The following is a 25,980-nucleotide window of genomic DNA, read 5'->3' on the forward strand; positions in this document are numbered from 1 at the left end:
CCTCCAGCTGGCGTCGGAGCCGGCTCCCACGGGTGCCGCATGCGTCAGCTCGGCCCGCCGTGCGTGGGAGTGGCAGGAGCCCAAGACTCGTAAAAGAAGGTGTTCAGCCTTCCTCCAAGCCAGACCCCGCGTGGCTCTGCTGTCTGCTTCCCGCTCACGCCTGCTCCTCCCGCTCGCTCTTCAGCGCAGGGCATGGCAACACCTACGCCTGCCAGCACAGGCATACGCACACGTATATGTTACCTGTGCTGGATGAGGCGGCACCACTGCTCCGCAGGGTGGGTAACGCTGCCCGGGGGTGGGAGCCCGGCTGAAGAGCCGTGTCGTCTCCATCCCGGCAGGGAGGGGATGCTGCTTGGCCGGTGTGTCGTTGCCGGAGCCTCGGCAGCGGCTGCTGTGTCGGTTCAGCTCTGCAGCAGGAGACAGGGGACCTGCAGGGCTGGTCTGCACCCCAGGATGGGTGGGAGCCTACAGACCTCATCCTGCCCAGGGGGATCGGGGACCACCGCATCGCTGGGAGTCCCACGTCTCCCCGGGGCCGGTGGCCGGTCTCGGCCATGGAGTTATCTGCGGTGGCAACTGGCAGAGGTGGTGCTCAAGGTGGGGGAAGAAGAGGGCGTCTCACCTTCACCAGCCTCCCAGGAGAGACCGGTAATGTCTCAGGGAGCTAAAACATCTCCATGCCTGAAGACAACCATGGGGAGATGCAGGCAGGGTATCCTGACGGGGCAAAATAAAAGGGAGGGAGAAGGACCAGCTCACGCGATGCCACGGCCCATCTTTACACGGAGAGCCCTGGCTCTGCCAGCACACGCAGACGCACCCCAGCCCGCATGCTCAACCCCTCCCTGGGCTCACACGCTTGCCGGGATTACACGGGGATTAGCAGAGAGCAGTCTACCAGAAATCGAGAGGGAATAAAACCAACCAGAAGAACAGGCACCGAAAAGCCCACAGCACCCTCCAGACACGCGTGACAAGCAGGAGATGGAGCACTGTTTGTAGAGATGCTGTGCGGAGGCAGGGAGCAAGAGGGAGGTCACTCACAGACTCCTCCATAACAATAGCAAATAAAGGAATGGCGAGGCTTTGTTGTGCTGGGGAAAATCTAGCAAGAATTGGGAAAAAAAAGCTCATTGCAGCCAGCTGTCCGCCTCCTCCACCCAGCACAAACTGCGTGGACCGATAGTGCTGCGAGCTGCGAGGAATTCCTGTTTCTGAGCGCTTGCAGGATGAAACGAAAAGGTCGGAGGAAAAGGCAGCGCTGCCAGCTCATGATTTTGTCATTAGCCTCACAGTGTTGGATGCAGATTTTAAAGCCCCAGCTGTGGGAGTCATGGGATACGCGAGAGCTTGGCTTGCAGTAAAAGGTACATTGCTAGACCTCATGTTTTGTAGGGGGGGAAAAAAAAAGTGAAAATATGACTCAGATACATCCTGATGGCTTAAAATGAAGATCAGAAAGAAGAAGAATGTAAATAGTTTGGAGTTTATTCTTTTTTTTTTAACCCGGTAAGTTAGACTTGTGATTTTACAGGCAGACCACCGCTCTCCACAGTAGGAATACCAGGACTGCCTTGATATACTGTGTGTGCGGGATAAATATATTAAAGTTGTGCGAGTTGCTCAGATGCTGTGCTAACACTGGTCGTAAAAATCACCTTAGATATAAGGCAGGCTCCTTGGGGAAGGGGCTAAGTGCACTCAACAAATAATGAATAGAAATAAAAATAAATATCAAATGGCCCATAAAATCAAGCAATAATGGTAACTAAAAAGTTCCTGGATTTGCTGTGAGAGATAAAATCCCATCAGCGGTATGAAATAACAAGAAATACCCCCTTTTGGTTCCTTCTCCACATGACACAAGTCAGCACGCCTGGTCACCAGAGTAGTTATGGAATACATCTTCCTTCCAGCGTCTTATAAATGCATTTTTCATGCTTTGAGAGACCTTCTGGGGTTCAATTTAACTGGGATCTGGGGAACATGTGAAAGGCATTTACAGCGTGCGGCACAGCCTGGTTTTTCCTGCAAGGGAAGCTTCCATCCGCCGACCCGCCTGGGACGGAGAGGTCTGCAGCAAGCGGGCAGCCCAGCCGGGCTAGCCGTCAGCAAGGCTACTTTATTGCTGTGCATTTATTGAACCAAAATAATGCACTTAAAATATCTATATGGACCTAAAAAAATAAAGGGAAAGCGTTTCTTTTAAACCTTTTAAAGAAGGGGGTGTGCTGCAAAACTAAAGCTACAGAAAGCGGCCCCAGGAGAAAGTGGAAGGTATCAAATGAAGCAGAGCTGGAGTCTGAGGAAGCAGGACAAGCACGAGGGGTCGGTAAGGAGGGGCAGGAGCCCCCAAACACCAGCAACATGCACAGAGCAACCGTCGAGGTGGGGGGAGCGAGCTAGGGTGGGACTAGCTGCACTCCCGCAGCTCTGTCTTGCAGGCAGCACTGCCTGGCAGAAAGGGCATCAGGGTGAAACACCGAGGACGGACTGTCGCGGGTGTTGCCGATGACTTACGGCATTAACTTTCATCCGCTGCCTCTCCCGCGTCTCCTGCGCCTCCTCCCGCTCTCCCCGTGCCTGGGCGCGCTGACATCTCCTCTTCTGTGTAGGTCGGGTCTAAAATAACAGGGCCCCGAGGTCCTGGCTGGGGTCTCCATGCACTGCAGCAATACAAATAGCAAATTAATAAGTACTGCTTCCCTTTCTCCCAAAGGTTTTACGAGGCTTAATTAATGAATGTCTGTAAAACGCATTTGGAGCTGGGAATGAAATGTGCTGTGGAAATGCCAAATATTTTTAATGCTCCAGCAGATTTAGAAGGTTTAAATAAGAAAAATACACAGCTTCGCCTCTGAAACAGATTGCTCTCCTTGAAGCGGAGGGCTCCAGAACATGAAGTTTTCATCAGGCTGACTTGAAAGAGTATTTTCACGGCTTTCCAAGTGCGTTTATTCTCATGTACGAGTTTCCCCTTTCCCTTATACAGATGTGGACACCGAGGCATGGTAAATCAAAGAAATTTACCCCCGGTCGTTGGCACAGCCACTGCTATGAATAATTTCCTGATTTCCACTGACGACTGGAATGCCCTCTAGACCGTCCGCTCTCTCCAGATGCGCACCGGCTTTAAAAATTACACGGACCCCGCGACGCTTGGCCTCATCTCTGCCGGTCGCTTTGGGGAGAGCCGGGAGCGACTCTGATGCCGACCATGTGTGGGGACACGGGGCGGTGAAGGCATCTTTGGCACCTAGACGGCACAGCCGGAGCGCTGCGATCTCCGACGACAAGACTGCACCCTCTGGAGGGTACTGTTGCTCTTGCACAAAACACTTATGGCAATAAACCTGGTCCATAATCATCCAGATGGCATGGCGGGAGGCTTCGTCCCCAGGGTGGTGGGGAGCAGGGTTGTCACCACAGTCCTGGGCTGGTTGCACACACGGTGGTCCCTGCAGGAGACATTTAATGAGTCGCATGTGAAATCCCGAGGGAAAGCATTAAGCGCCTGGGTGCAGGCCGCGGGCAGGGGCCATGGGCTGCTTGCTGCTGGATAATGGTCGGCTGGAGGGTGCTGGCATGAGGAGGCCCATGGCGGCCTGTGGGCTGGTGACAGACCCCAGGACCCCTCAGCCATGCGGCAGTGACAGACCCCCTACGGACTTCATCAGCTGTGGGGTGGTGACGGACACCTCCCAAGTCCCCTCAGCAGTGGGGAGGTGACAGCCCCTGAGACCTCTCAGCCGAGGGATGGGGACAGACCCCCAAGTCCTCTCAGCCATGGGGCAGTGACAGCCCTCAGCAACCCCGTGGCCATGGGGAGGTGACAGACCCCCGGGCTCCACGGCCATCGGATGGTGACAGGCGTGAGGGGGGTGACAGCCCCCTGGGCCCCCTCAGTCATGGGGCAGTGACAGCCCCCTGGGACTCCTCGCCTGTGGGGCAGTCACAGCCCCCGGGCCCCCTCAGCCGTGGGGCAGCGACAGACTCCCAGGCCCCCTCCTCAGCTGTGGGGAGGTGACAGCCCCCCGGGACCCCGCGGCCGTGGGGCAGCGACAGCCCCCGGGCCCCCTCATCCGCGGGGCGGTGACAGGCCCCGGTGGCGGCGGGGCGGCGCCAGGCCCGGCGGGAGCGGAGCAGCTCCCCGGTCCCCGCCGCCCGCCGCGGGCCCCGCTCGCTCCTGCGCCTTTAACGCGGCGGCTCCCGCCGCCTCCCAGCTTGGGGCCCGGCGGCGGCTGCGGCGCAGCGAAGATGGCGGAGTCCGGCGGGGCCGAGTTCGCCGCGGAGCGGCCGAGCAGGTGAGCACGGCCCGGGCGCGGCCTAGGCCGGGGGTCCGAGGGCGGGCGGCGGCGGGGCGGGGCGCGGGGCCCGGCCCGGCTGGGCCGCGGCGGGGGCCGGGTGGGCCCGGTGGCGGCCGCGGCGCTTCACCGCCTTCCTCCGGCGCGGACAAGCGCTCCTGTATGAATTTATTTTCCTTTTATTTTTGGCGTTGCCGCTCCCCGGGGCTCCTTGGCGAGGCAGAGAGCCCGGCCCCGTGTCCTGGGGGGGGGGTGTGGGGGGTGTCCTGAGCAGGGCCCGGCGGCTGAGGGTCCTCTGAAAGATAACGATAATAATTAATAATAACGCTTTCCTTGGCGGAGTTTATGAGGTGGAAGGCTGAGGTTTGAGGAAGGCTCTAAAACAGAGAATGTTGTGAGTCACACCTAGACCCCGCTTGGGCAGGGTTTGTAGAGCCACCAGCTTTGTGTGTTTATAGAGACACCAGGTTTTTGGTGTTTCAGGCCCGTTTTGTTGCGCCTCATCCCCTCTGCTGACCCCCTCCAGGCTGCAAACCCCTCCCTGGGTCACTGGTTTTGGTCCCTACGGGGTCACTCGGCCTTCGAAGGCAGCACAAAGTTGGCGGTGGTACCTGGAAGGATGTTGTGGTGGGTGGATGGTTGTAGGTGGTACCTGTTCGTGGAGGAGTTTCTGTTCCCAGGGCTTTTCTATCTGTCGTCATCCAAAAGTTACCGTGTTGGACAGTGTTCAGAAAGTTGTGTTGTCTGTCTCTTGGATGTTATGCTGTCAACCTGTCACTTCGCTTCAAAGCATCGTTTATCCTCAACTTAACTCTCTCTGCGTTCACTCCTGAAATAACCACCCTGTATGTCATGCTGCGGAGAGGGAAGCTCTTACAGTCATTATTCGGTTGCTGGAGAAGCCTGTCTGAATTCTCACCTTAAATATGTATATATATTTTTTTTTTTCTAATGACCGCCTGTGTAAACTATATGCTGTGTTGCCTGGGGCATTTCATTTTATCTCTCTGCACCTCCTTTTTCCTCCCTCTCAGAACAGGAACAGCAGCACTGCTTTCACACGGGTGTCGGTAGGGCCGCTTGCTTGGCGCTCGGGAGTTTCTCAGTGCTGGGTGTGTAGCAGTGAGAAATGGAAGTAATTTGTTTCAGGGCCATGATAAATCACCCAGGCTGGAGCTGCAGCAGTTCTGTTCCCTGAGCTGTAGCTCCGTTGTGTTCCCTATCGCTGTGTGTTTATTTTGTTTGTTAATTTTAAAGTAAAGCCTGTTGAAATTTGGATACTGCTTCTTGTTGGTCGTTAGTCTTCTGTTTTAAAGGATGCATTTATCAGAGAATACAGGGGAGAAACCTGATGGGGGACGTTGGACATGCCGCATCGTCTCTATAGAGCAAGAGGAGAATTTCAAGGGCATTCCCTATCAACAATGATTCCTTGTTAGGTGCTTCCACTTGTGACTTTTTTGCACTTACTGAGTATTTACTCTCTAAGGCAAAAGGACAAAGTCCTCTCTTGCTGTTACACACATGCCATTTCGGTGGTGCACTGTTACTCAAACAGCACGGACAGAATTTCCATCTTTGGAATTGCTACCGCATGGCTGATGCTAGTTACCCGTAAGTATGCTGGCTTCCCCAAAGCAAGAAAATTAACTTGTCTGCTGGGGATCCTGTGCTTTCATTCGATAAGGAACACGCTGTGCAAGATGCTACGGACAAAAGACTTTGGACGCACTGATGGCATCAGATAAGGCCATTGCTGTGCATTGAAAAGCAAACAGCCCAAATCTTCTATTTTGAAATAAACTTGCTTTTTTTTTTCCTCTCCTTCCTCTATGGATAGAATTTCATGAGTTACAAATGGGTTTCATATTTTACTCCCAGCCCTCTGTATCATGTGGAGGGAGAGTTTCAGGCTACATAATTCACTCAGTAATACTGTGCTGCTCCTGAAGATATGCTTGGAGACTAGTGAGCATGTAAGTACAAAGGAAACGGTGAAATCCATCGGTGCCCTCGGTGAGAGAAGCTCTCTGTGCTTTAGACAATGAGGCGCGTGAACTCTGCTGCAGTGTTGGTGAGGTAGGGTTGTACAAAGCAGAGTGACAAAGATGTAGGAAAAACATCTTTTCAGATGCTGGAGAGGATGTTATCGTGCAGGCCTTTAAGCAGGAGTTAATCGGGGTGTCCAGACAAGCTGTTGAGGAGAGCTGCGTGTCTCTTGAATCGGGAATAATCCCTTGAAGAAAGGAAGGCAGCCAGGTTGTATAAACACTTTTCAAAAACCTCCCTAATATTGTTACACACTGCCGTGTTCGCTGAAAGCGGTCCCACCTGTCAAAACCAGAATGAACGGGCGGGGAAGACCTGCAGGTCTTCCTTATCTAAAGATACCTATGTCTGGGTTCGCATCAAGAGAAAGTCGACCTGAACTCCTCTAACCTTATTCCTTCTGAAGAAAGTAGTGGGAGAGAGAGCAAACGTACAGGAGGATGGAGTAAAACCGTGTTGGGGAAGATAATGATACAGGCTGTGAGCCTGCCTTGCTTTCATGTTCCTGTAATCTTATATAGCTTCAATTAGACTTTTTTTTTTTCTCCTTTTGAAACTGTTCAAAGTTTAGTTTTGTGTGGTTTCTATGTTCTATACTCTGCCACATGGCAATTTTAAAACAGATTTAGTTGTTAGATCTGGTAGACGTGGTGTAAATGTTTACGCTCTAATTGAATCACTGTAAAAATAACTGCTGCTTTCTTTTTTAACATTGGGAGACTTCTGAGCTGGTGGTTTTATTTAGACCAAAAGTAAACTTCAGTGATTCTTTAAAGGTTTCTGTCTTGCCTCCAAGCGTGGCTTAGCATTAACTGCTTCGTAAGGAAGAGCCTTGCATCACGGGACGGTGGCTAAGGCGTCTTGTCCCATTTCTCATTTATACGGAAGATAAATGCTGAACTTGCACAGAAATCAGTGACCTTTAAGAAAAGCTGCTGCTGCACTTCTGGTGGTCTTGGGTTAGTTCAGGTGATCCAGTGAGGGTGGCACGAAGCCTGTGCCGAACTGAACTGCCCAAGGAGCTGGGAAATGTAATGATGCTTAGGATGGGCGCAAGGCTATCGGAAGGTAAGTGCAGGGGATTTAGGTAACGAGGGAAATGGGCTACAAGCAGCCGCAGCGGTAAGGGGACTTGATCCTGGAACTGAATTGGAATTGGTGTTACGATGCCAAGTGCTGGAGCAGCTGCTCGCATCTGCTAGAAAACGTGATTTCTTGAGTTTGCATTAAAGGGATGGTGGGTTTTTCTTCTGTTGTCTGCTGTTTCATCATTTTACATTGCTTTTGCTTGAGAAGATCCCTAGCTGCTCCAAGGCAATAATCTGGAGGGTGGAGGTGCAGGGAGAAGAGGAGAGGCGTGTTGCGGGTCACTGCATGCTGTAGTACCTACTCTGCATGTAACTAGTCCTGTCGCTTTTATTGCAACACTGCCCAGAGGATGCAATCGGATGCCGCAGAAACAGGCCGAGACAAACACTGCTTCAAGTACCTCGTAGTCTGATTTTGAAGTTTTTCTAAGTTTTTCCAAGGCGTGGAGTGAAGAGCCCGGTATGGTTGTGTGGGAGAAGGTTGCTGAGTGATTTGCTTGGCGGAGGGAACTTTCTGCCCTGCTAGGAGCTGCTGGCAGAGCTGAAACGGGCCGTCCCCAGAGGGAATGCGACCCAGCCGTTGCTGACCTGTGACGAGCCGGGAAGCTGAGACAGGTCCCGACGGATCTTCGGATGAAAGTGGCGGTAGCTGTGCCACGGATGAGCTTCGCTCCATTTCTGAAGGCAAAAAGGCAATGCTGGAGTGAGGTGGATGGAAGATCAAGGGTGGAGGGAAGAGTGGGGTGGTATCTAGAGGGCCAGTAGTGAAGTTGTGCTTGGGGCTGGGCTGGGTGTCACTTTTGGGGTGGCCTTGGTGGCTCTGCTGTGCTTCCTGACACCACTAGGTGCCTCTCGGCCTTTGCACAGAGGCTCTGCCACGGGTGCTGCTGGGAGAGGTGTGCAGGGTATGGCGGGCGCAGAAAATACCCGCTGCGGCTTCTGGCTGCTAAAACGATCGCGGTGGTGTGTTGTAAAAGGACGGTTCTGATTTTTTTTGCATTTTTTGATCCGGCATCGCTGTAGCTTTCCTTTTTCTAGAGCTGGGGTTGGCAGGTTTTGACCGTAAGGGCATATGGTGGGAGAAACGTGGAACTGTTTAAGGCAGTGCTGTCAGCAGGAGTATCGAGTGTATAAAGAGCCTGTACTTAGCCATGTACCGTGGATACACAGGCAAATTTTACGTGGTGTAAAATCCACCGTCCTTCTGGGGGTCCTTGTGTGGCTGGCTGAGCTCGGGAGCAACACAGAGCAGCTGACTTTTTCATTGCTGTGATACTGCTTGCGGCTGCCAGAGTAATTTATATGCTTAGAGTGATTTTTATATTTGCTCAGTTTATTCCTGGCTCAGTGGGATTAGGTTTGGGGCTGACAAGAATATAATCATGGTAAAGTTTGGGGGGTGGGGTTGTATCTTCCCGTTCTCTGTCATTGTAAAAATGCAGGTTGAGATTGTGGAACGGCAGGGTGTTGTTAGTGATGTGTGTCGCCTGTGCCGGCTCCACGTGCTCTGGAGGAGGTTTGGGGCAGGACTGAGGGCACCCCAGGAAAATCCCCGCACTGGACAAGAGCCTCTGTGGTAGCTCTAGATATGGGTAGAGAGCACTGAAATGGCAGACCCTGGTAAATGATCTTCGCAGCCTGACATTTTGTGCCACCTCCAAGACCCCAGTGCTAGCAGTGTGCAAATTTGGGCTCACGGAGCCCTTACCTGCAAGTTGCATTGGCCACTTCGGTTGCTGAATGAAAAGGACCGAACTGCTTTTCCCATTTGTCCCTGCATCAGCATAAAAATGACTGGCTCTGTGACAGAACCATTTTTAAGAATCTTGTTCTTTCTTCCCCCCCAGTTTGTCCTGGGTACAGCACGTACTGACCAGTCCCTCACGTTGAAACTCCATGAGGTGGCACAGAGTTTAATGTGTTCAGATATTTCACCCTCCACTTTTTTGTTCCGTGCTCCAGTGCTCCATTTTACCAGGCCAGCCAGCTTTTGACAGACATCCAGTTTTATTAGTGCTTTTAGCAGAAATCAAAATCCCACCTCCTTTGGCTTGCGAACAACCTACCGATTGAAGCCTGGGAGCAGAATATATTTGTGTGTGTGTCTCTGCTGGGCCCTGTGTGAGTCCAGCTCAGAAAAAAAGAAAAAGAGAGATTTGGAAATGTCTGGGACTTCTCAGGGGACAAAAAATAATATTAAAAAAAAAAAATTGAAAAGCCTCTTGCTTCAACTTGCTGCCTTAACTTTGGGTTATAGGGTTTCCTTGGTTCTAGCTTGGGAGAAGCAGGATGGAGATAAGCATATAAGGGGATCAGTAGGATCTGATTCAGAAAGCACTTAAAAATGAAATATTTTAAGGTACCTCCTGGCTTCTGTGAAATATGTCTTTAATTGCTGTTTTCACTAAATGCAAGGCTGAATCCGGTGTGGGTTGTCTGGCAGTGGAGAGCGTGGGAGCCCTGCGGTGCCCAGTCCCGTCCCAGCATCGGGCAGTCCATCTTTTGAGACCTCGGTGCCCTCTTTGTGAGAGGGACAAGCCTACTGGGTCTCTGTAATACAAATAAAAAAGCTTGGTTTGTTGGGCTTTGTTCTTTTTTTAAATAGTGAATGTTACTTGTTCTCCCTTTGCGAAACGTTAACTTCCCTTAAATTTTGAAACTTGAAGTGTAAAAGACAAAAGGCGAGACTTTTCAAACTTCACTATTCAACTTCAGGCATTTTACAGAAGACATTTTTTTCACACAAAGTATTATTCCTTCTAAAACCCAGACCAATCTCTTTATTTGAGCATTCCAAATTGCTAGTCACTTCTACATAGAGATATTAGTCTCAGGCTTTCTACTTGTATTTATTGCCTGTGATGAAAGAGAGGGTGTCAGGAGAGGAAAATGAGTGGAGGCAGAGGAGAGAAATAGGAGAAATTAAGGGAAGGAGGTGGGAAAGGGAACAAAGAAATCGATTAAATTATTTTGCTCGCACATCTTTCCTAAGGATGATTACATTTCTCTGGAAAACATCCCCTTCATTCGATGTGTTAATATTTAATTAGTTGCTGATCATTAAGTGCTTATTGTTGTTGCTAATTTCGACAGGGAAGCGATGGTAAATGTTGTTTCTGATGGGGTGCTGGTGACAATCTTGCTTGCTGCTGGGAATGTAAGTAGGTTAACAGGGCGGGTATTTTTAAGTCTCATTGCCTGGCAGCATCTAATCTTCCTTGCACCCAAACTTCAAGGAAACCTCTCGATGCCGTTTCATAGGGGGGTGCAAAGGCCATGGGAGTGTTGTCCGAAAGTCCCGACAAGAGTCCGTGAAACAGCAAATCTACAGTAAAGGGTTTAGTCTTTTTGCCCTAACGTAACGTTTGTTAGTGTGAGGTGCTGAAAACTCATTTTCATCATTTGGGCATGTGATGTAAAGCCTCAAGATCTGAAATATTACAGTAACCATGGCTACCAGTGACTTATCTGAGGGAGTTTGACTTTTGTTTTGATTTTAAGTGTCTTAATTGTAGTTTAAAAATCAGAATCTGAATGTGTTTTTTAGTTAGGCATGAAACTAAAGGCATTAAATGATTTGCATTATTAAAATATCTATAATGCTGCCTTTCAAAGGTTCTTAAAGAAGGTCCTTAATATTCATACCCTATGTTCTAAATAAAGTTACTCTTCAGCTTTATGTTAGTTCTGCTGCTCTCACTATAAAAATTTTCTTGCAGGCTTGAATGCTCAGAAGGTGCCTCGCTGGTGATTTTGCAATCCCAAGTCCTTTGTTTATCCACAGAAAAGCTGTGGCACTTACGTACTTGATGCATGCGAGCACACACACACACCACACACGCTGTTGCTTTTCCTTCCTCCTCTTTTGTACCCCAGCCATGCCCCGCGGGGTCCTACCTTTAGAGCTTGTGTTTACTGTAGAGGCTGGCTGTTGGCAAGATTTCCTCCTCGGAAATCTTGCCAACCCCCTTGAGTTTCTCCAGTATGAAAAATTACCAAGCACCACCTGCCCAGAGAGTGGGAAAATGTGGGTGGATATTAGCAAGGATGCTGAACTGGGATGGAGAGCGAGCCTCGCTAGCAGCGAACTATCCCTCCTTCCAAGGAGGACCATGTTATAAAAGAAGAGTAGGAAGATGACAGGCGGTTGTACAGCAAAAGATCTTTCTTATTTAATTCAATCACTGAAATGTTGTAATCTGGCCTGGTATAATTCTCTCCATTTGTAATTGTGCAGTAGTTGCAAACATGCTGAAATACGAACTCATGCTTGGTAAGCCTTTAATTCCAGCTTTGATGTTTTTAATCATCAGTACAGATTTGGTAAAAATGATTCATTAGCTTGAAACGCATCTTGGATTACACGTGATGTTGTGGAGAATCGAGGAGGCAGAGACAGGGGACGGTTGTTCTTTGGGACGTTCTTTGTGCCTCATCTGAACTGACTCTTGAAGTATGGCCCTTAAATATCTCTCAGCCCATCAGCTTTAGAGGCCTCTGGTGTGTCCAGCCCTGCATTCAGATGCCTCCTCACTGTATCTGTTTCTGGTCAAAAAACCAAGCAGGTCTTGCTCAGAAACATGTCAGCTAAGGATGTGATCAGCATCCTTGGGTCGAGGATGAGCACGTGGCCAAGCTCCTGCAATAGGTACAGCAGCAGAAGGAGAATTTTTGGGCTTGTTTGCCTTCCCTGCCTGCTGTCTGGCTGGAACCACTCCCTTAACCCTTGCTTTAACATTTTCACAAGGCTGCAATGTGCGTATGGTTTTGGGTTGATTTTCCCCAAGCTGTGGTCACATACACCATGCTGAACTCTGTCCTGCAGTGACTGGAGAGGATTGAAAGCAATCTCGCTTCAGAGCAGTGGCTTGGAGACAAATCCTCAATCCCATTACTTGTTCCCTGGCAGTCCCTTTTGGAAAATCGGGTACCAGTGATGTTATCGAAGTCTTTGAGGGTGCTGCTCAAAATGGATCGCCCTTCTGAATCGTGTCGATTGAATTCCAGCTGCCCCCACCATTCGTGCGATGGATGCGGTTACATGAATATAAAGATGCCTTTCACTGCTACAGCTATTTCCATATGGAAAGTGGGATTTCTGTTCCGGTAAAGTCACCTTTATACCAATATATTCATGTTAGAGGCCCTGATCATGTAAGCATTTTCAGATCCCCTTGCAGATCACTGTGAAGCCCGTGGGATGTGCAGTGGAAGAGCTGCTTGATGTGAATGTGATTTTTATGTTTTACATTTTCTCAAAGGATAAATTTGCCTGGGTGCAGGCAGAGACACTTGACCCCGCTCTGAGCTAGCGTGCTCAGCCCCTGCCGAAGGACACTCCAGCCACAGAAACCTCTGCAAAGCTCTGCGGCAGGGGAAGAACTTCATTCAGTGCCGTCCTTTTGAGGACAAAGACAAAAAACTGAGGAAAATTCCAGAAGCTCTCCAGCCCTGCTTCCATCAGAAAGGGAAGGGGGAAGGAGCGGAATAAACACTTTCTCACTATTGTGTGATGAAAGGCTTTTATCTTGAAGGCATGTTCTGAACTTGTGAGGAGTGGATGCAACTCTTCCGAAGTTTGTCTGCAAGGCTGTTTCTTCTGTAACAAATTGTTAAGCAACAAGTACACGGCATACTCAGATCTCAAATAAGATAGGGACAGCCTCACAAAGGCACTTTCAGATGTTCAAGGCCTCCTTTTGTGCCTTTTTTTTTTTTTTTTTTTTTTTTTTTTTTTAGTCTCTGACATCCAACTGCTGCCTCTCTTCTTCCTCTGTTCCTAATGCAGCACAAGGAGTGGAAAGCAAGGCTGTGTGGCGTAATGTATGTGGTGCTACGGCGTGCTCCGTGGTACAGCAGCCTGGTTTGAGCCAAGCCTGCTTTTATCAAAAATCCCTTTTTACTAACTGCGGTGCAAACAACGTTTCTTGCTGTTTTCTCACCTCTCCTCCTCCCGCTTTGTTTTTTGTAGAGTCTTTTACTTGATTTCTCATGCTTTGTGTGGATTTTATTTTGCTTCCAGCTTATGTGTTTCTTCTAAAAATTCTTTTTTTCCAGACTGAAGAAAACTGGACATTATCAATGCTTCTCTTACTGTTTGGTTTTGTTTTGTCTTTTTTTTTCCCCCTGGAGGATTGTGTAATCATTGGGTCCTTTTATTCTATACCTGTAAACAGACAAAGGAACTAGTACAGGGAGTTTTTCAGAGGTGGCTGTTCACAATTACCTATTGAAAAGAATCGCACATGCAAACACGTTTATTCCAGCACAGAAATATCTACCCGCCCAGATTTAGTCCTCCATCTACTTTAAACTTATACTCTGGTTATTAACAGCGCCTGTAAAAGTTAATTGAGAAAAAGGAAAAAAGAGGAATGTTTGTTCAGGTAAAGCTTGTTGTTTGAAGAGGCACCCACACTGGGAGGGTTGTGGATATAGTCAAAGCAGTCCTATACGGGTAAGCCCTTAGGCTAGGAGAAGGAATATTTAAAATTGATCTGAAAAAAAAGGCTGAAGAAAATTCCCATGAGAAGAATTCTGCAGGAGATCAAGTCTAACGAAGTTACAGTAAACTCAGGAGTTACTATCTCCCAGATGAGCCGCCGGAGCTCTCCTCTGTGTGTATTTTACCTGTCCAGCGTGAAGCAAAATGGGTTTGCTCGGTGAACGATACTGTGTTCAGAGACAGGATCGTTTCCTTGCTTATGCTCGATGTTTCTTCCTTTTGACTCCAGCGAATCAAAGCCATTGTTCCAGAGAGGAGAGTAAAATTAGTTTGACGTGATGAATATTCATGCACTCGCTCCCTCCAATCTCTTTCCTCTTTTGCCGTGGGAAGAGCTGGAGTGGATAGACATTTCTTGGCTTGCGGCGCAATGGATAAAGGTCTTGTCAGCAACTGACTTTTTGCTAATCCTTTTTATTATAGGAAGGATGTTGTAGCTGGACTCCACTCTGTGAACTAAGACTTTTTAGTATGCTTTGACTTTAAGGTAGGAATGTCAGATCTGTGCTACAAGAAGCACAGCTGACCGGTATCAGTCATCCCAGTAGGAATTTGTATGAATTTTGAGGCGTTCCCAGGCCTGAGGATTTTTGAAACGGACTGCAAAGATTTGATATCTGCATCCTGCAGCATCCCAAAGAGCTCTAGAACTACTCTCACAAAGCGGCTGCCCTCTCAGTGCTCTGATGAACATCACAGATTTCCCCTAACTCGCCTCTTCTGTAAAGCTTGCAGGAAATTGCAATCCGATAAGTTAGGCAAGTAGCAAGTCCTGTCCATTGTTCCTTATTGTTTGAGGATTGTTTACATCCCCTTTTTGGTTGTCCCATCTCCCTGACTCTTCTCTGACCTTGCCTACTTGTTTCGTCCATTGTGTGTGGCTTTTGTTGTTGTCTAGGTAGTGAGCTCTTAGGGACAGTTGTTAGCAAACGATGGGATTATACAGCCCCTAGTACCCTGGGACCTAGTCTCTGTAGGGTTTTTTTTGGCTTTGTTGGTTTACTCTACCTAAATAATAATAATAATAATACCCTTTACGTACAATACTAAGTGCACTCTCCCACTGCGGACTTGGGAGCAAGTAAGGCAGCTTTCCAGATTCAGTATGATCTGCTTGGGACTTTTTATGTCACGCTTCCATAAAATATTTCTTAAAACGCAGAGACCAAATAGCAGGATGCTTCTGAAAACATAAACCCCTTCCTGAATACTGGCCTTGTGCATGTTTTCTTCCCAGAAGGACTTGGATCTTGATCCTGAAAAGTAGTTCGGAGTTGGATTAAATTTGCAAATGAATTTAGGATTTCATGCTTCTGTTGGCATGAGTGGACCCTGTTTGGTGGGCAGGGCGTGCTGGCCCACTATCGCCTTGCTCAGGAAATCTGTAGTTATTTTCAGAGGAGCGCAGAGCATCTAATAGTCTTTTCCACTTGTGCAGAGATACTGCTGATGTTCACCTCCAAATGCAGTGTTCTCACTGACAAGTGCATCTGAGGCCAAGTGAATCTAGGCATGATGCTCTCCACGCTGGGGAACATGTGCGAGAGGCATTGGGAAAACCAAGGAAATATTTACACTGGGAGGGGACTGTTTACAGTGCAGTTCAAACAGTTGACGTTATTTAGAGCAGCCAGTGCTATGTAATATTTTGCTTTTGCTCTTCTCATGAGGGTCAGGCATAAGGAAAGGATCAAATAGGGCTAGCAGGGCCGTCCTTGGACGGTACAGAGTATCTAACAGCTGCGGTCAGGATAGGTGGTGAGAAGAATAAGCAACTGTGATTCAGTCTCGTGGTTGAAGTCAAGGTCAGGGTGGACTCTGGGGTAGTTGTAGTGTGGGGACACCAATGTTCGTTGGAGATTTTGGCCCCACTAGCTGATGTTTGGATGGTCTCTGAAGCCCATGTGTGCTGCAGCGTGACGGGTTGTCAGTAATGCGAAAGTATAATTTAAAAATTTGGAAGTCTCTTTTGTATTGGGAGAAGGGAATACAACTGAGGTACTGATGTCATGATGTTCCGTGTGGCTATTGAGCTGGGAATTTGCGTTCAAACTGCTTTGTGTTACAGTATCTTCCCCAGCATGCTTTGTAGGTATACCACATATTGTTTTAATTTAAAACCAGCCTGTCTCTCTTGTTCTGTTTTTAGCATGGCTGACAAGAACAGCACCCTGAAATGCACGTTCTCTGCTCCTGGCCACAGCACCACTCTACTGCAGGGACTGGCCTCGCTCCGAGCTCAGGCTCAGCTGCTTGATGTCATCCTCACTATAAATAATGAAGTGTTTCAGGTTCATAAAGTTGTCTTGGCTGCCTGCAGTGACTATTTCAGGTGAGAATCCGATAGGGAAGCAGGCATTTTTACCTTTCCCATTGGTTTTCTGTTTCCCCATCCTCCCCCACCCCAACCTCCCCACCACACCCCAAAATCACACCCACGCACAACCCTTTGGAGGTATGGTTTGCCCCACGGATGTTGGTGGGATTATTTGCAGGCATGTAGAGGCTCGGAGTCAGTCCCTCTGCACACAGATGAGGTTGGTTTGACTACAGCCGCTGGGCCAAGATGCAAGTTCAAGCCCAGGTCTTGAACCCCACCTCGGCAGCATTGGTAGGTGCTCTGCCTGCTGAAGGAAACAGGCTTTTGCCCTGGAGCTACTTGAGCTGATTTTGAAGTGGCAGCGAGGGCTCTGAAATGAGTCATCCCATTGAACGATGGTACCCATTGTAAATACACTCGTGTTATCTTTAAATACCACTGATCTGTCTATAGTGCTTACTGTTCACAGGCTGAAGAGTATGAAGCATTTTGTGTGTGCATTCCCCAGACGCCCGGGAGACAGGGGAGAATTGTCCCATCTTGTGTGGGTAGAAAACTGAACCATGGAGATGAGTTTTTTCAGCCAAATTAATGCAGAGTGAACCAATTGCAGAGCAGGAAATTCAGTCTTAAGCGAAAAACTGTATTCATCCATCTTGCCTCTGTCAAACTCTGTTGTAATGGTTCTCTGACTTGGAATGACTTCTCTTTTGAGTTCGGGATCTTTTCTGGCAGCACCAGTAGCAGCATCAAGTGAGGGGCATGCTGGAGGCAACAGGTATGGGGAAGGTTCAAAACAACAGAGAACCTGGGTGTTGTTCTAGACTGCAGGTCATAGCAAGTAAAGGTGAAGAGCTGTTCAGCGGGGTTTGCAATCCCTTGACGTGTAGGTTCCTTCCTGACCTGAGCAGACTGGTTTGCAAGAGCAAGGGACTTCAGTGTCCTTTGGCATACCTCTTGTATCCCTTCGCCCATTTCTTCAGCTGCTCTGATGATGTCTGTCTTAGGTACACACACATTTTCTAGGCTGTTCCCTTCTCTCTCCCTTTGGTAACATAAACCTTCCAAGCTTATCACTCTCCCTAACAGGCATGCAATTAATGATGGAGCCGATCTCCCACCAAATGCTAATAGCACTATTTGTATTCATAAATGCTGTATGCAGTGCCACTGCTAGTGTGTTTTCACTGTCGAAATAATAATTGCTGAGTAGGTTTCTTGTTATAACTTCTGTGGTGCTAAGGAAGGTTGTCCTGGGGAACAATGGCAGAATAATCTAGCTTTTGAAAATAGTCTGTTTTTATGCAGAAGGGAGGAGGGAAAAGAGTGAAACTGAGGCATTTATATAATCAGCATTTTAGAACTGTAACACTTTTTAAAGGAATTGCATTCTATTTGATGATTTGTCTTCATCATGGTAACAGTAATGCCTTTCTTTCCTTATGCACGTTCAGCTCTGTATAGCTAATGCACGAGTACACATATGTCTGCATATCCTCTGGGGCGAGGGATCAGGGCAGCATGCTGTTCTGTGACATGGGATATGCAAGGGGATTTTAGCAGAATGCTCTCATCTGCTATATGGACAAATAATTGCGAACAGTATTCCTGGTCACTCGGTTACAGAAAGCTGATTTCATATGCAGATATTTCCTTATTTAGGTCATTTAGGATTTCTTGGGTTTATGCTGGACGGCAGCAGGTTTTCTAGCCTGGTTTGGACAGGAAACTTGGAACTCCTGTCTTTTGACAGTGTTCCCAAGATATTCCTTTATTCCTGTGTTGATGTAGAAGAGGAGGGTCTGTTCAGCATTTTTTTCCTGACTAACTTGCACCTTGGAGTCACTGCAGCTTCCTAAGGCAGCTCTAATGACACCGTGCCTTCACAATGAATTTACCTTTCCGATGGAGAAGAGTAGGTTATCGATGGTGGAAAAAACAGCTCAAAATGTGCAGGCAGCTGGCAGCAGTTTAAAAGGTCTTTTGTATGGCAGTCTGTAGCCTGGCTGTGATGCGTGTACGATGGCAGTGAATGGTGAAACTCCATGTCACAGTTCTTCCAGCAACCTGTTTTGACTTTGGCTTCCCCAGAACTGCTCTGCTACTGCTTGTTGAATACTACACAGAGCGCAAACCTTTGCCCCCGAGCTACCCATATATAACAAAACCTGCTGAAATTTAATGTAAACGTATAAAAAACCAAATGTGCAGTTATGTCCCCATCACGCCCACAGGCCCCGTAGCTGGGAAATGCAGCACCGCTCTAGAAGAGTGGTTTACGAGATGTCTGCGCGCAGTCCTTGGCGTGGTATGTGCTTCCTGTGGAATTTAGAAGCCTCCCAAGGAGGTGATCTAGGGCCTAATCTCTGCGTGGCTTGGTCAACTGATGTGCTTGCAGCTGTGCTGTAACAAAACCTTTTTTTTTTTTTTTTTTAATTGCCTGTTAGCCCCCTGCCGTCGTACTGCAACATGACAGACGTTTTCTGAAGTGGCTGCAACTCCTATTTTCTTAAGGCATCGGGAATGAACCTTGGAGGGGAGGTTCTGTTGTGATTACTAAAGCCGTTCATAAGATGTGTTGCATCTGCAATATTTAAGCCATTTCGTAGCTAGCCTACGATATAATGGGCTAACTGAAATCTTTGCCTAAAGGCAGCGCGGCAGGCAAGCTCAGAGGATTGCTGACCTCCTAAACACAGGTGTCTTCCAAGGCGTATTCTTTCTTTGTGCTCACAAATCCTGCATACTTAAACTCTTTAGGGTGTGGTTACCAATCTCTGCTGGTGCAGATCCCGTTGTATCCTTTGGTTGTTGAGTGTCATGGATTCATCGGTGTCCAGTGTACCGCACTCCCTGCTCTGGTAGCTCTACCTACTTCTTGAAGCTTTGTCCTGTGGTCCACTCTTCCTTATGCTGCCAGTAGGATTGAAAAACTTAACTTTCTGATAGCCGAATATTACTACTTAGTGCACTGTTTATGCAAGCTTTATGTAAGTAATTGCATACTTTAATTTCTCCTGGCTTTTAGAGATTTAGCCTTGATTTATTCTCCCCTTTCCCCATCCTCCCTAAGAGAATCAGTATGTTTAAAAAAAACAAAAATAGAATTCTGAAGTGATACATCATTTTACATGTATTTAAAGGGGGAAAATTTTTGCTTGTGTTTTTTGACATCCAGGGCAATGTTCACAGGCGGGATGAGAGAAGCCAGCCAAGATGTGATCGAACTGAAAGGTGTATCTGCAAAAGGACTGAAACACATAATAGACTTTGCGTACAGTGCTGAAGTGACTCTTGATCTTGACTGTATTCAGGATGTACTGGGAGCTGCTGTCTTCCTCCAGATGGTGCCTGTCGTGGAGCTCTGCGAAGAATTTCTGAAGTCTGCCATGAGCGTAGAAACGTGTCTCAATATCGGGCAGATGGCCACCACCTTTAGCCTCGCATCCTTGAAGGAATCAGTAGATGCATTCACTTTTAGGCATTTCCTCCAGATCTCTGAGGAAGAGGATTTCCTCCACCTGCCGCTGGAGCGCCTTGTTTTCTTCTTGCAGAGCAATAAGCTGAAAAGCTGCAGTGAAATAGACCTCTTCCGTGCTGCAGTCCGCTGGCTGCAATATGACCCAACCCGCCGTGCCAATGCCAGCCAGGTCCTCTGCCACATCCGCTTCCCACTGATGAAATCCTCGGAGCTGGTGGACAGCGTCCAGACCTTGGACATCATGGTGGAAGATGTCTTGTGCCGGCAATATTTGCTGGAAGCGTTCAATTACCAGATCCTGCCCTTTCGTCAGCATGAGATGCAGTCCCCTCGGACCACCATCCGCTCGGATGTCCTGTCCCTCATCACCTTTGGCGGCACTCCCTACACCGATAATGACCGCACTGTGAGCTGCAAAGTCTACTACCTGCCGGATGCCAGCGTGCGCCAGTTTAAGGAGCTCACGGAAATGGAGGTGGGCAGCAGCCACTCTTGTGTGGCTGTGCTTGACAACTTCGTCTACATCGTAGGAGGGCAGCACCTGCAGTACCGGAGTGGCGAGGGAGCTGTGGATATCTGCTACCGTTACGATCCGCACCTGAACCAGTGGCTGCGCATCCAGGCCATGCAGGAGAGCAGGATCCAGTTCCAGCTCAACGTCCTCCACGGTATGGTCTATGCCACTGGTGGGAGGAACCGGTCGGGGAGCTTGGCCTCCGTAGAGAAGTATTGCCCCAAAAATAATGAGTGGACTTACGTGTGCTCCCTGAAACGCAGGACGTGGGGGCATGCTGGAGCTACGGTAGGAGACAAATTATACATATCAGGTGGGTATGGCATTTCAGTGGAAGACAAAAAAGCCCTGCACTGTTATGACCCCGCCGCGGATCAGTGGGAGTTTAAAACCCCAATGAACGAACCCAGAGTTCTGCATGCCATGGTCAGTGCAAATAATAGGATTTACGCTCTGGGAGGCCGCATGGACCATGTTGACCGTTGTTTTGATGTTTTGGCTGTGGAATATTATGTGCCTGAAACAGACCAATGGACAACGGTGAGCCCTATGCGTGCAGGTCAGTCGGAAGCTGGCTGTTGTTTACTAGAAAAAAAGATTTATATCGTAGGAGGGTACAATTGGCATCTGAACAATGTTACAAGCATTGTGCAGGTGTATAACACAGAAACTGATGAATGGGAAAGGGACCTACATTTTCCAGAATCTTTTGCTGGGATAGCATGTGCTCCTGTTATACTACCGCAGGTAACGACCCAGAGATAACTACGCGCGACTGCGTCGGCCCGTGAAATCACCTCGTGTTGCATGTTATCAGGATGCTGCGTTGTTTCTTTGTTGTTTGCAAATGGTATTGTGCATTTTGTGGGTGAGGGAAGGAGAAAAATAGCTTGCGTTCCCTCCTCCATAAAGTCCCTCCTCCTCTTATGTAGTGTTCTGGCAAGCATGTTTCATCAGAAGCACTTGTCAGCTAGTTAGACTTAACAGATGTTACAGCTGGAAAAAGCTTTTCTCTTTTTTCTTTTTTTTTGATGGGGGGTGCATTTTGCCAACTTTTCATCTTTTTAACAATGTTACACATTGCAAACATTGACAGCTCAGGAGTAACTAAGTACTGTGGTATGTTTCAAAGAGTTCAGGTGTGATTTGTATTAATAGCTCCAAAAATCATTGTATGTTGCTTTTTTTGTTTTTTAGCAAACAAAAAAACCAAAACCTGTATAACATACTGACCTCCAGAAGCAATAAAGGGACAGTGGGAGCTAGAAGAAGAGCTCAGGTGCTTGGATTATGAAAGCATATTCTTGCTTTTCAAAGGTGACTGTTTTGTTTTTTTTTTCCCCTCCTAAAAGGGGAATACTTATCCCTGCACACCTCTGGTCTCTGTTGGTTCTTCATTGCTTGGATTACACTGCAATTCCACATCCCTTCCTCACCCCCTCCAGATAGCAGCATGATACTCTGGTCCAGAAATTCTCCCTTAATGGGGGCATCCAGAGTTTGCAATGCTAAAGCCATGTTGATAGCTTGATTATGTATAAACAGGCATGATTTTTTTTTTTATATATAACTGCCAAAAATTTGTTTGGCTTTTACTGGCAATAAGAGCTCTGCAGCTGCTCATCTGGGCTGACCCACCAAAGCAGAGAGCACCCAGAGTTTCTGGTTTAGGACCCCACTGCCTTTGCGTTTCCAATTGCTCCACTGATACACATTCATCCAAACTCTTTTCGTACAGTACAGGAGGTGGGTGCTACTTGTTCATAAGCTTGAAGGTTTTCTCTGTTGACTTGTAAATAAGATACTTGGCATCCTAATATGATGGAAGTCTAAGTGGAACAGGGGTTTTGTTGTTGTTGTTGCCAGTGGGTATTTTAAATTAAGAGATTCATTTTAAGATGACTGTCATTTTTGTAAAATCTGTGTTTACTGCCCAGAATACTGTTACTTCCTGAACTTTCCTTTCCTCCAAGCTGTTTTTTCTCATTAATTTGACTGATTAATGAATGGAAAGTTTCTTCTTTTATCAGGTATTCTGTTTCAAGGGCTTTGTTTTGTATCTGTGCAAGTTTGATTTTGATGTATGCAGTCTTCTTTTTAGAGAAACTGTTGCATTCTGCTGTTAAATAAATACTGTGCTGTAACCTTTAGAGACAATATATAATGCCTGTTTTGCTAATGAATCATTGATCAGGTCTGTGTAAAGCATGAACTCCATACCTCAGATTCACTTAAAGATATTTTTCTCTAATAATGAAATCAAAGCACCTTTGGATGTGATATGGTGAGGGCACATGCTCCGCAGTTAAGCTCTGCGTTCTAAATTTTAGATAAAATGATGCATAGTTTTATCTGTTCCTATCTATTTGTTGGTTTGCCACTAATAAATTAATGAAAAATACTTGTTGTGGTATAGTATGCTAAAGTCAGTGGGCAAGCTCTACTTTCTAGCTCTTAGGCAGTTAATTTACTCCATTCTCTGTTCATTTGGTCTGGCATAGAAGCTAGAAACACTGCAGAGCAGTCTTGGCAGATAACAAGCAAATTTTGAAAGGATGAAATGTAACTCGATACAAGCTTCAAAGTTAGAAAATAATGGATTTTCTTTTTTTTAATGCTTCCATATGTTTATGAAAAGGGTACTTTCTTAGGTTAGTAACAAATGGAAGGTTACTTGCTTTCCTATTTGCAGAATATGATTAATCCTCTTATGAGTGTGTCATTCCTTCATCATTGTCTTCCTAAAATACTTAAGTATTCTTCCCGATTTTATTTAAATTTTCCTACCGAAAGCATTTCTATGGCAGCAATTGATGGTTTGGGTGTTCTCTAATAACTGAGTTTTTTCTGAACGTGCAGCCTTAGTGCTCATAAGCCATGCCACATCAGATGACGGGAGAACCCATGCGATGACCATAGTTGGCATCTCTTCATAAGGAAACCATGCTTTATTTTTCGCTTCAAGCTTCTAAGGTACGTGTGTATGTCAGGAGGTAAAGCATATTTGGTCTCACTTTTAAGGTCAACCTTGCAAAAATAAACTTAACCTCTGTATTCTTTCATACTGGAATGGTGGCTTTGCAGATAGAAGGATACACAAAGCCATTCTGTAATTGTATTTAATAAACAACTGTTGCCTGCTGTGCGGCAAACCAGCCCGGTTACCCGCGTTCCTGTTCCCTGGCATTGCGGAACGGGTGCTGGGAAAGGTTTCCGGATTCTTTCACTGAGACTTGTGATAGAGCCCTGCTGTGCACACCTCTCTTTGTTACTGGAATGTTCTTTTTATAGCAATATAAATAATTATTTTTCATAATGTTAGCTAGAAATATTCTAGCTGTTCTAAATTTAGCAGAGACTGGCTAAAACATTTGTGGAAGTGCGTATCATCCATATTGATAATAAAGTTTGTTTTACCCCTGTGAAGTATGTAGTTGTGGCTCTGGGCTGTTCTGTGCATAACCTAGTCGTTATTCTGAAAATAAACGGGTTTGATTCTTTTGTTGTATTGCAACAACTTGACAGCTAAATGAGGGTCTTCACATAAATATCTAAGTGATCGTGCTCCGTGGCTGGGTTGGAGGAAACGCTTTGCAGGATGCCCCGCATGAAAAGCAAGTGGACTGGGCTCCTCTCTTCTTCAAGAATGAGCAAAGCCAGATAAATGTTTGATTGCGCTCGGAGTCATTTATTAGTCTCAGAGCAGCAATAAACATTATAGGGGTAAACCTGATTTGGTACATTTTAAAATACCCTTGAACAGATGGGGAACAGTAAAAGCACAGCATCATTAGTTCTAGGTATTTGCAGAGTATGCATGTCCCATTAGGGACCCCTGTCATGGCCAGGATAATAGCTTCTGTCTTCTCTGATGTTTTATGGGCCTGAAATTGTACTTAAAACTATAAAGAAAGAAAGCACTAGAACTCTTGGCAGGGTGCAGAATAGCTAGAGATTGGGAATGTCTGCATCCTATTAATGGTGTCATTGACCCTTTTCCAGAGGGTCTGTCGGCTCGGCAATCCGACTGTCATTTCTCCTATCCTAGAACCTTGCTAATTCGCGCAGACGTGTCCTAGCTTTTGTACTGAGGTCCTGGAAGTTTAATAGCAGCGGAAAATTTCATTTCTTTGATTTACAATGAATGAAGGCACTCCCACTAGCTCTTAGTACCCTGGTGCTGATTTAAAATGATGCTGTGCAACAGAACTGCTTGGGACCTCTTGTAAGCCACATCAAACCTAGTCAGACGTTTCCACTTCCATGTCTGTGATAAGGTCTTTAGTTGCTGAAACTCTGCAAACTTTAGGGACATTTATCATGCTAGGATTATTGAAGCCAGACTACTGTCAGGATAAATAAAACATGTTTCCCAGTGCAACTCTAATTATGATTTTTAGCCAGTTGTGTAATGTGCAGAACTTTATTTACAATAAATCTTCCAGTTGCTTGCATAAACGAATGAGATTTCATCACTTGTGACTTAAGGACGAGGGAAAGTTAATGTGGCTGAATAAATTTACAGTGTAGCCTGGGTGTGTTGGCATGTCAGGCGAGTGAGGGAGCAGAGAAGGCTAGCGTTGCCTTCCTAAGAGGGCTCAGCTATCTTGAATTTCACCTGGGAGCATATAGATATATCATATAGACATCTCTCCCTTCAAGTTATTTTTTACGGAGACAGCTTAGATTCTACTCTGCATGTTAATGGTGAGTAGGCACAGTATCTTCCCACGGACTCCAGAACTTTTGTTTCTCCTTCCAAACTAATAACTGAGTTTCAGTAACCCAAGTTTGGCACTTTTCAGTTTAATATTTAAACTTTAGGGAGTTTCACAGAGAAGTTTTAAAATGTATTTGTGGGCTGGGTACGATTTCAACTGCTCCAACATTGAATGTTCCATAAAATGAACACGAAATGTGCTTTCTGCTTGGAAACAGCTGCTGGTTTAGCTGTGCAACCTGAAATTAGCTTCAGATTGTAAGACAAAGGGGTAAAGACTTAGTAGAGAGCGATGGTGGGGGCCTGCAGGAGGGCAGCATTGGAGTAGTGTGTGCAGTTTGCAATGGAAAGTAGAAAAGCTGTTAGACCAAAAGTTTTCAGAAGGTTTTATAAGCTATAGAGAGCAAATCAAAGGTTCATGGCTTGGTCCCTGAGGCTTTGCAGTTGCTATTTCACACCCAGGCCCCTGTCATGTAATTAGCTAGAACTAGTTTATATGACTTCTTAAAAAATGAAAATCTTTTTTGCTTGTTTATGCAGGCTACCAGCCAGTCTGCTTCTGGCTACACTGCTTTATATCTGGAGCAATTCCTTTGAAGTCACTGGAGTTGCACTACGTTAACACTGGAGTACCTAGAGCAGAATTTATCCTTTTAGCTGAGTTTAATATTTCTGATCTGTATCTTCCGGTCACAATGCTTTGAAAATGTACTAAAAAGTATTTTACATATGGTTATCTGATGTTTGTAATCTGGCCGCTAATCTGCATCTCCCTACAAAGTTTGCGATTATTTGCTTTAAATGCATCCTTCTTTTTCTGTTTCTCACTGTGGCCTGGGGTCTTGTTTAAACATGTGATCCTCCTTACGGATGCAGATTTACTCTTTGGCACTATCAATACTTGCATTCAGTATTAGTGCCTTAAGGATAGTGGTTTACAACTGAATTTAGAAGGAATGTATGAATTTCACTGAGGTTTGGAAGAGAGAAATTCGC

The 25,980-nt window shown here is 46.7% G+C and overlaps 1 protein-coding gene across 6 annotated transcripts; it reads left to right on the forward strand.

Annotated features, from left to right (window-relative positions):
• Positions 1 to 4,074: 4,074 nt before the first annotated feature.
• On the forward strand, positions 4,075 to 25,133 carry KLHL26 (kelch like family member 26). 6 transcript variants are annotated; one of them, XR_012778734.1, is made up of 5 exons: positions 4,076 to 4,307; positions 16,099 to 16,281; positions 19,448 to 20,823; positions 21,462 to 21,581; positions 23,124 to 25,132. XR_012778734.1 is itself a non-coding variant. In XM_075524210.1 (4 exons), exons 1-4 carry the CDS (start codon positions 4,261 to 4,263, stop codon positions 21,494 to 21,496), a joined length of 1,395 nt encoding a protein of 464 aa, XP_075380325.1. In that variant the 5' UTR covers positions 4,075 to 4,260; the 3' UTR covers positions 21,497 to 25,133. The 6 variants fall into 6 exon arrangements, 4 of the variants coding, with proteins under 4 accessions (XP_075380325.1, XP_075380322.1, XP_075380324.1 ...); XM_075524210.1 differs by having other exon boundaries at positions 4,075 to 4,307; positions 19,448 to 20,577; positions 21,462 to 25,133; XM_075524207.1 differs by having other exon boundaries at positions 21,462 to 25,131.
• The last annotated feature ends 847 nt before the right edge of the window (positions 25,134 to 25,980 follow it).

This window comes from Mycteria americana, chromosome 24, assembly GCF_035582795.1.
Source record: "Mycteria americana isolate JAX WOST 10 ecotype Jacksonville Zoo and Gardens chromosome 24, USCA_MyAme_1.0, whole genome shotgun sequence".
NCBI lineage: Eukaryota > Metazoa > Chordata > Aves > Ciconiiformes > Ciconiidae > Mycteria > Mycteria americana.